This window comes from Hemitrygon akajei, chromosome 21 (assembly GCF_048418815.1).
Source record: "Hemitrygon akajei chromosome 21, sHemAka1.3, whole genome shotgun sequence".
NCBI classification, from domain to species: domain Eukaryota; kingdom Metazoa; phylum Chordata; class Chondrichthyes; order Myliobatiformes; family Dasyatidae; genus Hemitrygon; species Hemitrygon akajei.
This window is the reverse complement of record NC_133144.1, coordinates 42,361,421-42,376,355: the sequence shown is the minus strand read 5'-3', so window position 1 is coordinate 42,376,355 and position 14,935 is coordinate 42,361,421. Positions and strand designations below refer to the sequence as shown.

Sequence of the window (14,935 nt, the reverse complement as noted above, 5' to 3'; positions counted from 1 at the left end):
AACACTGAACCCATGGACACTACCTCACTATTTTTTTTGGCACTACTTATTTACTTTCAACTTTATTTATGCATTTATTAGTTTTTGTTATTATGCATTACAACGTACTGCTGCTGTATAATAAAAAATTCACAACATATACAGGTGATATTAAACCTGATTCAACTAAAGCTAGTTGTCCACGGTCTTTCATAACTAGTACTACTGAGCATCCGAAACTTTGAACAGTAAGCATCACACTTTGCAGGCTAAAAGCAAAATTATTTCCTACTTCTCCTCCTCCTCCCCTGCCCTCCAATAAAATATCCCATTTCAGGGTTTCTGAGAGGTGGATTCTAAAAACTTCCATTCAGATATTGCGCAGAGTTCTCAGGCTCTTCAAGTAAAACATTGGGAGTCAAAAGAAGTCCGAACTTTTTTGGCAATATCTGATTACATCTGCAGCACTGATGGAAAACGAAAACTAAGTACACCTTCAGATGATCTAAGAAGTGAGGATGGAGAATACTTGGATCTAGGTACAGACAATGATCTCGTACCTCTCACCGGAGTTTATTTATATTACAACCTCACATAACCATAAGATGAAAGCACCTAGGTAAACCTCACCTTTCACCCAAACACACTTTTTTCCAAACAGGGTTTCTTCCATAACACACTTACCTGGCAGAAGAGATGATGAGCTGGGAGTCTTTGTACGCTATAAGATAACCCTGGTTTTCTGGATTGTGAACTGTGACCTGTTTCAAAATATAAATTAGTAAGTAAGTAAGTACATTTACCTTGATGGTACCATCAAACTTTTGGATGGAAGTCAAGACATCCATATTGGCAAACACCCTATAGACCACGAGTTCAATCTCAGTATTCAACATCTAAATCAAGGAAAACACAACAGCAAAATGCAACACATTGTAACAGAGATTGACAACTCAGTCACTTAATGTCTGTGGCATTTCAGCTCCCACTGTATAGAGAGCCTATGAAGTATATTTTTATAGAAACATTGTCTCTCATTGCTTCCGTACTAATCATGATGCAAAAGCCATCATTTTTAACTCAGAACCCTAAATGGGATTGTAAATCTACTGGTATAACATAGCAAGCCATTTGAAAAAACCCAATCCAAACATCTCATCCATTGTCCTACTACTAAGCTGAAGTGCTGTAATGAAATATCAGACTTCATGGTGACTTGCTCAGTCAAGAGAAACAGATTGTAGTCCACAAGGACAGGGCCACTTTTGACCTGAAAAAGGCCAGCACAATTGAAACTGTACAGCTCACTGACCTCAGAACTGAAGCTTGGATTTAGGAAAATATAGGTGGATGACTGATAGAGTGCAGCATGCATTTCCACTATGGTTGGGACAGAGGTGGTGGCATTTATGACAAATGAGACACCCCATAAAGCTCAGAATCAATTTTCCTTTGTTATATTTTCAAGGAAGTACAGAAAGTGGATAGTACAGATAATTAATTAAGGACAACAAAAACAAATGAGGGCTTTTGATTCTTTGGGATATTAGCAGGGTTACTGAGGGAGCTGGAGCCAGTAGAGATCAGCCACATTGAAACTAAATAGAATTGAAATTAAGGTTCAGTCGGAAGATATGCTCATGCTGTTGGAGGGAGGGGAAGGGTGAAGGAAAAGGAATGGAATAGATACTGTGCTGTTACATGGCATCAAAGAAAACACAGATGCAAAGGTGGTCTGAAATAGCACTGAGGAAACAGAATGGGTTTAGACTTAACAAAAAGACAGTACAGTTGGGTGCAGTGTAAATATAGATGCACAAAACAATAAATAAGATTAATGAGCTGCAGGCACAATTAACTATATGAATTATGATGTAGCAATAGCAAAGATCTGGTCACAGGAACATAGAAAGGACTAAATTCAATGAATAGAAAGGCTACAGTAAAACACATTTGCAAGGAAACTTCAGATGTGTGATGTAGATTTGTGATACTGGGCAGTTTCAAGTAGGTTAAGGAGATGGATTGTTCAGCAAGCTTTTTCTTATGTTTTGGAAATAATGAGGAACGACAGATTGGAGATTTTGGCCCCGAGGGACAAAAATATCAAATGGAACGAATATCAGGGGAGGTACATTTAAGAAACAATGATCAGATAATGGAAAATAGTATTGATCACCAAGATATACAGCAACCAGAGAAGGGATCGATACAAAGTGATGAGAGCGATCTGGTGGGATAAATTGGAATTAAAGACTGGCAAGAAAAGTAGTTAACTAAGAAGGTCTCCACTAGATCATTTCCCAAGAGGGAGACAAAGTGGGTATTTGTACTCCCTGGATATCTGAGAAGACAGAAGTAAAAGCAATAAGTGTTTGACAGATGATGAGTTAATAGCCAGACCTATCAGAAAACATGTTTAGAAGTCAACAAGACAGTACTAGATTAATAGGCAGAGCATCTGAGGTATCCAAAACAAAAAACCCATAAAAGCATGGAAATAGGAAAAGAGGAGTGATGTGACCAAACAGAAACAAAAAAAAACTAATCATGGAAGCAGAGGGCATGGATGAGTTAAAAACTACGAGTGGATAAATCATCTAGTCAATAGAAAGCAACTCAGCTGAGTGAGTGTGGAAATTTCATTAGTATTGGCCATAACCTTATCAAACATCTGATGGTACAATGTTGATGGTTAGAGACTGGGGAATTGCAAATACTTGCTCAAAACAAGAAGGGTGCAAGAATAAACTCATCATGATAGTCCAGGCAGCTTCATTCAATGGAAGTACCTTCAGCAATGATCATGAGGGACAGAATTAACAGTCAGATGGACAACTCTAGATTGATTAGAGATAACTCAGATTAAAGAAGAACTGAGGAGTAAAGTTCAGTTGAATGTGTGCACATTTCTTTCAAAAAAGTGTAGTGTAGTGGTGAGCAAAATGCTTTACAATGCCAGCAATCGGTGTTCAATTCCCGTCACTGCCTGCCAGGAGTTTGTATGTTCTCTCCTGTGACTGTGTGGGTTTCCTCTGGGTGTTTCGGTTTCCTCTCATGTACCGGTGGCAGATTAATTGATCCTTGTAAATTGTGCCGCAATTAGGCTAGGATTAAATTGGGGGATTACTGGGCAGCATGGCTCGAAGGGCCAGAAGAGGCTATTCCATGTTGTATACCAATAAATATTTGAAGGATTACCTCAGGAGTAAAACCCACAGAATTAAAATGGCTATTGTAGCACGGAAAGAGAATTAGCTCAGTGACAAAAAAACAGCAATGAGACAGCTATTTTTCAGACGAACATAGTGATGTTCCTCAGTTTTGGTACTGGGACCAGCAATTTTCTTAGGCTATATCATGATTTGCAGTTGGATGCAAGGGACATAATTTTCAAATTAGATGAAAATAATTTGAAATATAGCATACTTTGAGAGGTATACAAAATTTTGAGGGTATAGAATAGATGAATCCTTGCAAGCTTTTCCCCCTAAGGTTAGGTGAGACTAAAGGTAGAGGTCATAGGTTTAGCATGAAAGTTGAAACAAATAAGGAGAATCTAAGGGGGCTTTATTTCACTTAGTAGGAGTGTGGAATGAGCTGCCAGTGGAAATGACAGATGCAGGTTTAATTATAACATTTGGAGGAGCTTGGATAGGTACATGAATGGGAGGTATGGAGGGCTATGGTCCTGGTGAGGGTAGATGGGATGGCAGAAAGCCAGGCCTGCATAGACTGCAAGGCTCGAAGGGCCTTTTACTGTGCTGTAGTGTTCTATGACTCTAATGGATGTGAACACGTACGGGCTTCATGGGATTAAAAAGGCCATGTGGCTGCTGAAAACACAACACAGAAACTTGCCCTTTGAGCCATCTAGTCTGTGCTGAAAATTAAACAGAAAAATGTGAAGTATTTAATAATATGGAAGGAGGAGAAATTATGTAACTTGAAAGGTATAATCCCACACAGTGTAAAAGAACACAAACAATCTGAGAATATAAATACAAATGGAATGGCAGATTGAGAAAGGCATGAAATACAAGAACAATGAATTTAGTGAACTATTTTAAACACTAGAATGGTGTCATATGGGGTGCAGAGTCCAGTTCTAGGTGTTACGGATTCAGCAACAATAAATATATAAGTGAGGCAGGGTTTTGATAACAAATAAAACATTTATTAATCACTGAGAAACAAACCCCAAAAAGTAAACAAACGACTAACGCAACCGGAAATCAGCTGCTGTGCAGCAGCTTAAACAGTTCTTAAAGCGATAAAGCTTAAACAGTTCTTAAAGGAATAAAGCGAAAACAGTTCTTAAAGCGATGTTGCAAAAACAGTTCTTCAAAGTAGTACTGCAAAAGTTCAAAATGCTTACAGTCTATTAAAGGAGAGACTTTTAAGATGATTTAAATTCTCTTCCACGTCGTGTTGCTGCGGTTCCCAGTCGAACTATACTTTTCCCGGAGAATTTACGAAGATGAAAATGAAACGGCTTAAAGGCACTGACCTTTCCTTGACAAAACTGTAACCAACCCTTTCTGCTATTATTTGCAGGGGTTACCATGGGCACAGCCAACGAATTCCTTCCGAATGAGGATCAAACAAGGTCGAACCTGTTTCACCGTCGAAATCGACTTTCCTCGATCTTTTAACTCCCGAACTCCGATCTTCACTCTCCACTGATTTTTAACTGGCAGTATTATAAAGAAACTGCTGGCAATGACCTTTTAAACTTTAGGCATTAAATAAAACTCCACCTTTCAACCAAACTGCATCATAATATTGGACCACGCAGTGGCATGGAGTCAAAATGGCAAATCCAGCCACGAACTGCCCCTCCTCACAGGGAGGGGTCCTCCTTTTATACACTGTAAAAAAAAACTGTCACATGACCTCTACTGGTGGGAAAATGACGTCACTCCACCATCACAAGACCACTACTTTAAGTCCAGTATAGCTTCAACACTACTGTCACGTGACAAGTACAAGATACCCACGGGTACATAACATAGGCACCTCACTTTTGACAAGATGACTGCTTTTAATGATGTGAATAGATGAAGAAAAACTTTATGTAATGCGAGCAGCACTTTAGGGACAGTAGTACAGGTGGATTTAGTCTGAGTGTTCGAAGGAAAACCGGGTTAAAATTTGAAGAGAAAAAGGTCCGTGGGTAAGTGGGACGAGATAGATTGCTGCTGCTGAGAACTGGCATGGATGTGCCAAATTATCTCTTCCTATGTTGAAAGCCTTTTTTTCTGTGAACGCTTACATCAGAAAGGAGTATAAATGGAGCCCCTGTGTACCAATTACAGTACAGACAAGGAATTGATATTTAGTGATGCTGTTTACATATTTGGAAGAAACATTCCTCTATTCTGTCAAACACTGTTGAGTGTTATGCTCAAAATACAAATTAAAAATGGATGCTGTGCATCAATGTCACACTTACACTTTCCAACACACGTAAACAGCGCTCTGCGCCCCATAATGATGCAACCAGTTTGTCCTCCTCTTCATTTTCACTTAACTGATCCACACATTCTTTTACTGTTAAAGCAGAATAAGAATTAACTTGGTTAGGTTTAACTTGTTCTCCTCTCAAACTAACGGAACAATAAAGTAACTGATCAAGAAACTGAGCTTCAACCCCAGAAAAATTACCCAAATGAAAATTAGTCTAAAATCCCCACTGGGAAGGTAAAAGGCACACAATGCCAGATCACAAATTCCTGGTGTTTCAAAATCCACTGAACTGTCAAGTATAGATCCCTTCATAGAATTAAAAAGTTCAATTTTTTTGCAATAAATCCAACTCACAATTCTTCAGAAAGAAACAAGAACAGATCCAAAAATATTAATTTTATTTCACTGATTAACTTAATAAAGAGGTATGGGAAGCTAGGACTCCCTGAAATAGGGCTCCTCAAATGAGCCCAAGATCAGGTTGGGAGACCTGAACCAGCTCTCCACATCACCATAAGGCTGCTCCTCAAGACCAGAACCACCTTTACTATAGGTTCCCCTCACCCCAAACTTCATATGGGTGTCCGTTTGATGATTTCTTCTGTCCACCCCTACCCACTCTTTGGAGATATTCTGTTTGCTCATTGATATCAAAGATCCAGAAAACATCTAGACTAACTGCCACCCAAACACGATGGGAGACCTGAACCACATACCTGTCCACTAGGACACTAAAGACTGCTTCATGCTACCAATGACATTATATACTGGTCACTCAGGACAATGAAGCTGAACTCTTCGGTGACTAATCCAGAGTTGTGTGCTGCCAAGGAACTAAGAGCCATTGTTTAGCTGTGAAATGACAAGACCATAGGACCGTAAGATATAGGGGCAGAATTAGGCCACTTGGTCCATCAAGTTTACTCTGCCATTTCATCATGGTGGATCCAATTTTCCACTCAGGCCCATTCTCCTGCCTTCTCCTCATATCCCTTCATACCCTGACCATCAAGAATCTATGAACCTCTGCCTTAAATATACATAAGACTTTGTCTCCACAGCTGCCTGTGGCAAGGAGTTCCACAGATTCACTACTCTCTTGCTAAAGCAATTCCTCCTCATCTCGGTTCTAAAAGGACGCATCTTTATTCTGAGACCCCCACCATTGGAAACATCATCTTCACGTCCACTCTAAGGCTTTTCACCATTTGAAAGGTTTCAATGAGGTCACTCCTCATTCTTCTGAATTCTAGTGAATTCAGGCCGAGAGCTATTAAAACACTCTTCATGTGACAAGCCGTTCAATCATTTTCAGAAATGATGAAGGCAATCATCCAGCATGCAGATATGCCTAACAGCACTAACTCAGATGCACACATCTATAAGGAGGAATAGCCAGCTGTTCCTGATATACTCTACTGCACAGTGTATTATACTCATGCATGGACAAGCAGCCACTATAGCCAGATGCTGGATGTTCAACTATTATTGTTCAAATTGTGTGGGCGATTCCAACAATACACCATGTTTAGTACTTAACTAGAATGGAGGTCTCAATGGAACAATAATGTCTGGAGCTACCAAGCTATAGAAATAGTACCTGGATAAGACATCCACACTAAATTGATGAAGAAAAGCAGAAAAGGCTGGAAATTTTCAGGCCGCAACTGATGACAGAAACAGAATTTATACTGAAGCTGATGATCTTGCACAATGGTGTCTTTCTTCATAGATGCTGTAAACCTGTGACTATTTCCAGCATTTTCTCTTTACATTTCAGATTTCTAGTATCTGCAGATAATTGCCTTTTAATTTTAAAATGTGAACATCCCTAAACAGGAAAAGGATATTGATGAAAATTCAAAAGCCTAATTACTGCTAAAGAGTTCAAACAACAGCATACACTGCAAAATAGTGCCTACTTGATTATAACAGATACCACAAACCAGCTTCAAAACTTGGACATTAGTATACAGTTACAAGAAAGTTTGTGAGCCCTTTGCAATAACTGGTTTTCTGCATTAATTACTCATGAAATGTGGTCGAACTTCATTTAATTCACAATAACAAACAATCTGCCTAAACTAATATAACACAAACAATTGTACTTCTCATCAATATTGAACACACCATTTAAATAATCACAGTCTAGGTTTGAAAAGGTATGTGGACCTCTGGGGTAATGCCTTCTACAAAAGCTATTTGGAGCCAGGTGTTCCAATAATGAGATGAGATTGGAGGTGTGGATTGTAATATATTCAATATTGATAAGAAGCAGTACAATTGCTTGTGTTATTAGTTTAGGCAGATTGTGTTTGACTGTTATTGTGACTTGGGATGAAAATCAGACCACATTTTATGAGTCCTGCCCTATAAAAAAAAACAAAGTCAGATTACGGACAGAGCCAGCTCTTCTCAAGAAAGATCTGTGTATGTCCACCATGCCTCCATCAAAACAACTTTCAGAGAACCTTAGAAGAATTGCAGAGAAGCCTCAAGCTGGAAAAGGCTTCAAAAGCACCTGAGTGTTCATCAGTCCAGTTAGAGAAATTTGCTACAAATGGAGGAAATTCAGTACTGCTACTACTCTCCCGAGAAGAGGGTGTCCTACAAAGATCACACCAACAGCACAATGTGCAATGCTGAAGGAGGTGAAAAAGAACCCGGGTAACAGCAAAAGACTGCAGAAATCTCTAGAACTTGTTCAAGTCTTTGATCATGTGTCCACTATAAGAAAAACACTGAAAAAGAATGGCGTTCATGGAAGGACACCACGGAGGAAACCACTGCTCTCTAAAAAAACATTGCTGGACAGAAATGCACACCACTATGTTTGGAGGAAAAAGGGCACTACACACCAACACCAAAACCTCATCCCATATGTGAAGTATGGTGGAAGGAGTATCATGGTTTGGGGTTGCCTTGCTGCCTCACAGACTGGACAGCTTGCAAATTGTTGAGGAACAGTGAATTCAAAATTGTATCAAGACATTTTACAGGAGAATGCCAGGGTAGCAGTCTATCACCTGAAGCTTAATAGAAGTTGGATGATGCAACAAGACAATGATCCGAAACACAAGAGTAAATCAACAACAGATTGGTTTAAAAAGAAGAAACTTTGTGCTTTGGAATAGCGAAGTCAGAGACCAGACCTTAACCTAATTGAGATGCTGTGGGATGACTTGAAGAGGGTTGTTCATGCAAGGTGTCCCAGAAATATTGATGAACTGAAACTGTTTTGTATGGAGAAATGGTCTAAAATTCCTCCTCACCATTGTGCAAGTCTGATCAACAGCTCCAGGAAACATTTGGTGAAGGTTATTGCTGTTAGAGGAGATTCTACCAGCTATTAAATACAAGGGTTCACATACATTTTCCAGCCTGAACTATGAATGATTAAACAATGTGTTCAATAAGGACATGAAAAGTATAATTTTTGTCTGGTATTAGTTGTCAGATTTTGTTTGTCTATTATTGTGACGCAGATGAAGATCAAACCATATTTTATGAGTAATTAATGCAGAAAACCAAGTAACTGCAAAGGGTTCACAAACTTCTTGCAACTGTGTAACGATTGCACAAACATAATAATATTCCCTCTAACTGTACATTGTGTAGACATGTACCTTTATCTACAATATGGTCCAATCCTCCCAGGAGTCTCAATTCCTCTTTAAACCAGTCTCCTGCACGTTTGGATGTGAGGGAGAGCAGTGTCTCCATTGCCAAGTGTCCCGTCTATCCAAAAGAAAACAGAATTAGATCTAAAAGGAAGAAAGGCACATCTCATTCCTGTAAGCACTTTAATTGCCTCTGGTCTCACAGAATAATGTAATATTCTGTTGGACAATACAAGCAGTAGACATTAATCAGACATCATCCATAATGAAAGCAGACAGAAATGTGTCCTTTCTCCCCCTCCCAGATCATATGAGAGTATGATAGCCATGGAAATGAACAATGATCATTTGAAGTTCAACATCAATTGAGCCTCGTCACTTGACCTTCCTGGCCGGTAATGGTTAAGGAAATCTTGATTTTGGACTAACTTTCCCCATCTTTGCCATGTACTGCTGTAGTTTGCATTGTTTAACCCCATAAACCTCGATGATTACTGGTAGCACTGAAATACTGAAAATGCCAGTGGGCTAGAATACATAAAGCTAGCTAGCAGTAGCACAATGCACCCAGAATACAAACCTGTCATTTTCCAATGGAATTGTACAAGTTTATCTGTCATTTGTAATTGGATAATTAACAGTTATGGTTTAAAGATTTGGAATATAAATGCTCGATGAATGTACTGAAATTCCTGATTTAATGGTGGTGAAGCAGACAATCTAACCAGTTAAATGGTGGCATGAATAACTTCAACTATCCAGTTCAAATGACCTCCCATGTTCAAAAGAACATGATAGGTAGAGTTAAAGAAAAGGGAGAGATGAGGAGGGAGGTGGTATAGCAGAAATTCTGTTTCAAAAATGAATGTGGAATCACAGAAAGGCTGCATCTCTTGAACAGTTGCACATTCCCACAACTTAAGACTGGCGACAGCTGAACTCTGTCTCCTGTCGCTCTTTCCTCCCCTAGCTGTTTTGCATTCTTGTAACCTTTCATCTGTAACTTCACCATTCCTTCTCTCATGATTAGCTTCCTCCTCCAACCCATCTGCATCCTGTGGGACCCTCCTCCTCTATGTCAATTAATTTCTTCCATAACACACTCTCTTTAAAAGGTCCAAATAATAGCCTCTCTACCCTTATTCACCAGACATTTCAAACACACCACTCTCCTCCTCTTTCCATGATACGCATCCTCTCCTTCTCCCTCCACCCTCATCTCTGCTGACAAGCTCGACTTCCCCCTCCACCCACCATTCACAAGGTGACCCCAGCAACTTCAAGTGCCAACTGTCAGTCAACCTTGGCAACAAGTGCGGAATGCCCACTTTGATTAACTGATGTTTTGTCAAGAAACTTTTGTGTAAATGGTCTTCCAAAATAACAGCATACAGTGAAAAAGGAGACAAATGCAACTGTATCTTCTGTCCATTCCCAAATGCTCTGAGTCACAAATGGGCCAGACAAAGCAGTTTTCATACCAATTAGGATAATGGTGAACAGCATGAAATTTTAGAGCTACCCAGTATCTTTTGTTATGTTGACATTGTTATCAATGAGAATCTCTTCACAGAATTCCAGATTGCTGAACGATTTTATATCCACAGCTGACTTGGTGAGATTATCCCCTGGATTACGACTATAGTAATTTAACAGCCTTGTTATCACTGTGCTGCTTTAACAAAAAAATTCATGGACTTGCCATAATGTCGCATTAGTTGGGCTTTGCTGCAATGCTCCTGTCTGACTCTCAACAGCAAAACTCAAATGGTAACCAGGAGAATAGAGAAGTTTGTAAAAAGTCAAGGTGGGTCATTATATTCACTTGTACGTTACTAACTTGGTAGGCAGCAACTCAGTATTGGCTGAGCTGAGTCAAGAATATGAGCAAATACTAGATGACAAAGAAATTACGGCGTAGCAGTTATCTACAGCAACACTTTGACTTCAGGAAGTACCAAATAAGCTACTGGATGTAAAGAAAGCACTTCCCTTAAGCTGGGAATAAAGATACATACAAAGGTGTTTCGTCTTACCGTGATATTCTCTAAGTCCAGATGCCTGTTGTGAACAGTCTCACAGAGCTTGCGGATTTTCTCTTTTATCTTTTTCATTTCTTTCTCATTCAGTTGACGCGAGCATGGGTCCTGATCTAACTCTAGGAGGCGAATCATCAAGTCCAGACTGGCTCGATCCAAGTCCATGTTCAGTCGGTCTCGGCTCAGGATGTACATTAGTGCAGCCGTGCAAAGAGCTAGATTCTGACAATTCAATGCAAAATCTGTGAGAGATACTCAAAAAATGGGCACACACTTTAAAAAGTAGAACATTGAGCAAGTACACCAAATTCTCACTAGGGGTGGACTTCCAATGAACAACAACAAAGACAGTGACATTTCTGAGACCTCTGGCAGTACCACTAAGACTGCCAACCACATACAGTGTTTAACTTCCGCATGGATATCAATATATATGCTTGCAAGATGAAACATACAAGCACTCTCTCTGGACTCTGGCTCGAGTCACAAGCCTATTCATGTTCCCAACCTCTGGAATTCTTGAACCTAGCCACACTCTCAGCCTATACTTTGGACCCTGGTTCAGGATGCAAACCTACTCAAGTTCTTGATCCTGACTCCAATTACACACGACTAGTGATGTTTGACTATCTGCCAGCACAAGATATCCCTGTAATCACTGTCAAATAGGATTCATCAGACTCCATAGGAAAGGGCTCTGAAAGAACTCACCATAATTACCAATGTTCCCAGTAATGCGTGGCAGACCTTGCCAGTATATGGATTTGTGGACAGCAAGTCAATGGATAGTGTATGCTGTTTCATATTCAGTATTACTATATATATTCAATTATGTAGCATGACAATGAAGAAGTGAATTTGGGTATGTGTACATTTTGATGTACATTATTTTTAAATCGAAGTCAGAAATCTGTAAAATGAAGGGGCAAGCATACCGCAGAGTTTCCAGATGAGAAGCGGAGGACCTGAACATCAGAGGAAAAGTAATTCCATCCTCCCAATCAGGAGAAAGAGCAAGCTGTTTAGTTAGGAGCAGAAACCCATCAAAGGATTTTGACAGATTAAGTAAAAAGGAAAATCATTACAGATGCAATTCAATATTATCCACTTAGATCAGAGTGAACTTTCAGAATGATGGGACAATGGGAGCCACCAAGGAACAGAGAGATGGGGGCATCCAGGTGCAGAAATCATCAGCTGTGATCATTCATCCACTGTTCCCATGCTTAATGGCATACACTGGTTCAAGGATTAAAATAACATGAACACCACCAATCATTGTTATCAGAGAGGACGTACAGAAGCCTGAAGACACATACTCAATGTTTTAGGAACAGCTCCATCCCCTCCACCAACAGATTTCTGAACAATGAACCCATGAACACTACCTCACTGTTTTTGCACATATACATGTGCATGTACTACATGCCAGTACTAATAAACCTGATGCTAAACATTTAATTGAAGAATACTTTGTGTCTGAACTCTATACTATTCAACACTCCAAATCATCTCTAACCTACAGATTGTTGTGCTCTTCCAGTTCTACTTATTATGCCTGTCACTGATTTTAATTACTTCACCACTGCCAGCCACATCTCAGCTGTCAAAGCTATAAGGTCCAGCATTCTCTTTTTTAGATCTCTCCTGCCCTCTCTGTTCATAAGCCCATCTAATTAACTAATCATGTAAATTCAAGTCTAATACTTGCATACTTTGGAACTTAAATGATGTGCCACAAAAATTGTCATTGATAGACACTTTCTGTAAATATTGAGAAGATCTTACCTGGTTCTTTTGTGCATCATCCAGTGTCTTGAAGACCATGGCTACCATCCCATGAGCTCTTAGGTGCATTCGGAAACTGGGCATGGCACACTTGGTGGCCAAGCTGATAATACTGAAAGAGAAAGCAAATGCAAGACTTAAAGGGAGGTATGAACCTTCTCAGGAGCAAAAAACTACAATATGAATTGGAGCAAAAAACTGAGATGCTGAAATCTAAGACAAAAACAGGAAACCCTGTAAGTACTCCACACTTCAAGCAGCACCTGTGAAAAGTTAAACTGACTCAGTGTTTCAGAGTCTTAGTCACAAATGGGCCCAGACAAAGAATAGGTACTGTTCCTTAAACTTACACTGGGCACTCTGAAGGCTGAAAACAGATCAAAGTAGGAGTGAGAGGAAGAATTAAAGTAAACGGCAAATAGAATCTCTCTTGCAAAGGAGTAACCTAATTCCCTTTTTGGTTTCTCCAATGCTGAGACCACAGTTAGTATATTACATCTGGTGCTCAATTGTTTCAACAAATAAACTATTTTATTTCTTTCCGACATCAAATATTGCAAAATCCAACAGTTCCTGAATTGCAGTTCTCCTTGAGATCCTTCTATCGCTTCACTGTATTTTGATCCATTCTCCTTACAGTCACACCCCATTACGTTTTCATCACCTCTTCCTCTTTTCAAGGACAGTCTTCAGAAGAGGCTTGACCTCATGCCCCAATGTCACCATCTGACATGCCACTGAGTGCTGGCACCATGCCATTTCTTTCACTTGAAGTCCTCACTCTGGATTGAAGACCTTATCTCCTGTCTCCAGACTACACAATCCAATTGTCTTTTTACCCTCCCTTTGTTGATTCATCATTAAATGCAGATGTTATTTTGTTTATCTCAAATATTCTCCTGCTAGTGTTTTATTCCATCTCCCACCCCAAACTTGGAAAAATCTGCTCACCACAGGCAGTGCTGTGGTAGTTTGATTCACCAGTATCTTTCACAGAAGTATCAGCACAGACACTTCCGCATAAAGGCCACAACTTACTGAACACAAGATTATTGACCAACCTCACTTCATCTGCAGATCAACATCTGACAATCTCAAACTGCCTGTTTTCCCCCTCCCCTGTGGGAGGGGAGATTGCAGCCGTCCACAATTACGATGATCCTGGTTGACCCACTATTTCAGCCTACATTCACCCCACAAAACTTATTTCTTCTTTCATTAAAATATTCTACCTTCCCTTGTCCTGCCTCTTCCCACCTACATCCATGATACCGCTTGGATAGTTTCCAGATGCCGACCTACTAACTTTTACCATGTATATAATTCTATATCATCTCATTCAAGGGGAGTTAAGGCCCCTTCACTTCCTTCTTCAACAGAGGCCCAACCAGTCCCCTTCTATTGCCATTTTTATTCACCCACTGAATTCTCCCTTATAAGAACAACCTCACCTTGAACTTGACTCATTTGCACCAAGATAAAAAGTACAGCCTTGTGAACTATTGTGGGCCCCAAGTTGTGCATCCCTCTTCAAGGCATCTGTGAAACAATCCTTGTTTCCGTTCTATTAAACAGCCCTCACTTTACTCCATTATATTGCAGTGTCTTGACATTGCTTCCTACACACCCAGAATGTGAAATTTCATTAATTTTCCTAGTAATATCCATCCTACTCGTTTTCACATGAATAATACACATGTGCAATTTCCCTTTGATTTATCAACATACATTCCGGTAAATAGGCTCATGACTAATACCCATTATAAGCCAGCTGAGTCCCACAGCTGTCTCTACTGAACCTCTTTCCATCTTGCTTTCTGTAAGCCTATGCTTCAACTCTTTTATCTCCCCTAATATTCACTTGGAAGAAGACAAACCATATTGTACTTGACCACAGAATGCTACAATATCCATGGACTCAGGGTCTTGGACTATATTTTACTGATATCTTATCTGTGCTATATGTACCTTGAGCTATGTATGACTGTTGATACTGTATTTTGCATCTTGGCCCTAGTGTAATGCTGTTTCATTTGGTTG

The 14,935-nt window shown here is 39.7% G+C and overlaps 1 protein-coding gene across 1 annotated transcript in view; it reads right to left on the bottom strand.

Moving 5' to 3' along the window:
- LOC140714255 (wings apart-like protein homolog) overlaps nt 1–14,935 on the bottom strand; it is a 182,146-nt gene that overhangs the window by 49,428 nt on the left and 117,783 nt on the right. The window contains exons 8-12 of the mRNA XM_073025311.1: nt 12,896–13,007; nt 11,105–11,329; nt 9,075–9,186; nt 5,435–5,532; nt 664–740 (exon numbers count right to left, since the gene is read on the bottom strand). Of these exons, the coding sequence (XP_072881412.1) occupies nt 664–740; nt 5,435–5,532; nt 9,075–9,186; nt 11,105–11,329; nt 12,896–13,007 (624 nt within the window). The remainder of the gene's footprint in view (nt 1–663; nt 741–5,434; nt 5,533–9,074; nt 9,187–11,104; nt 11,330–12,895; nt 13,008–14,935) is intronic.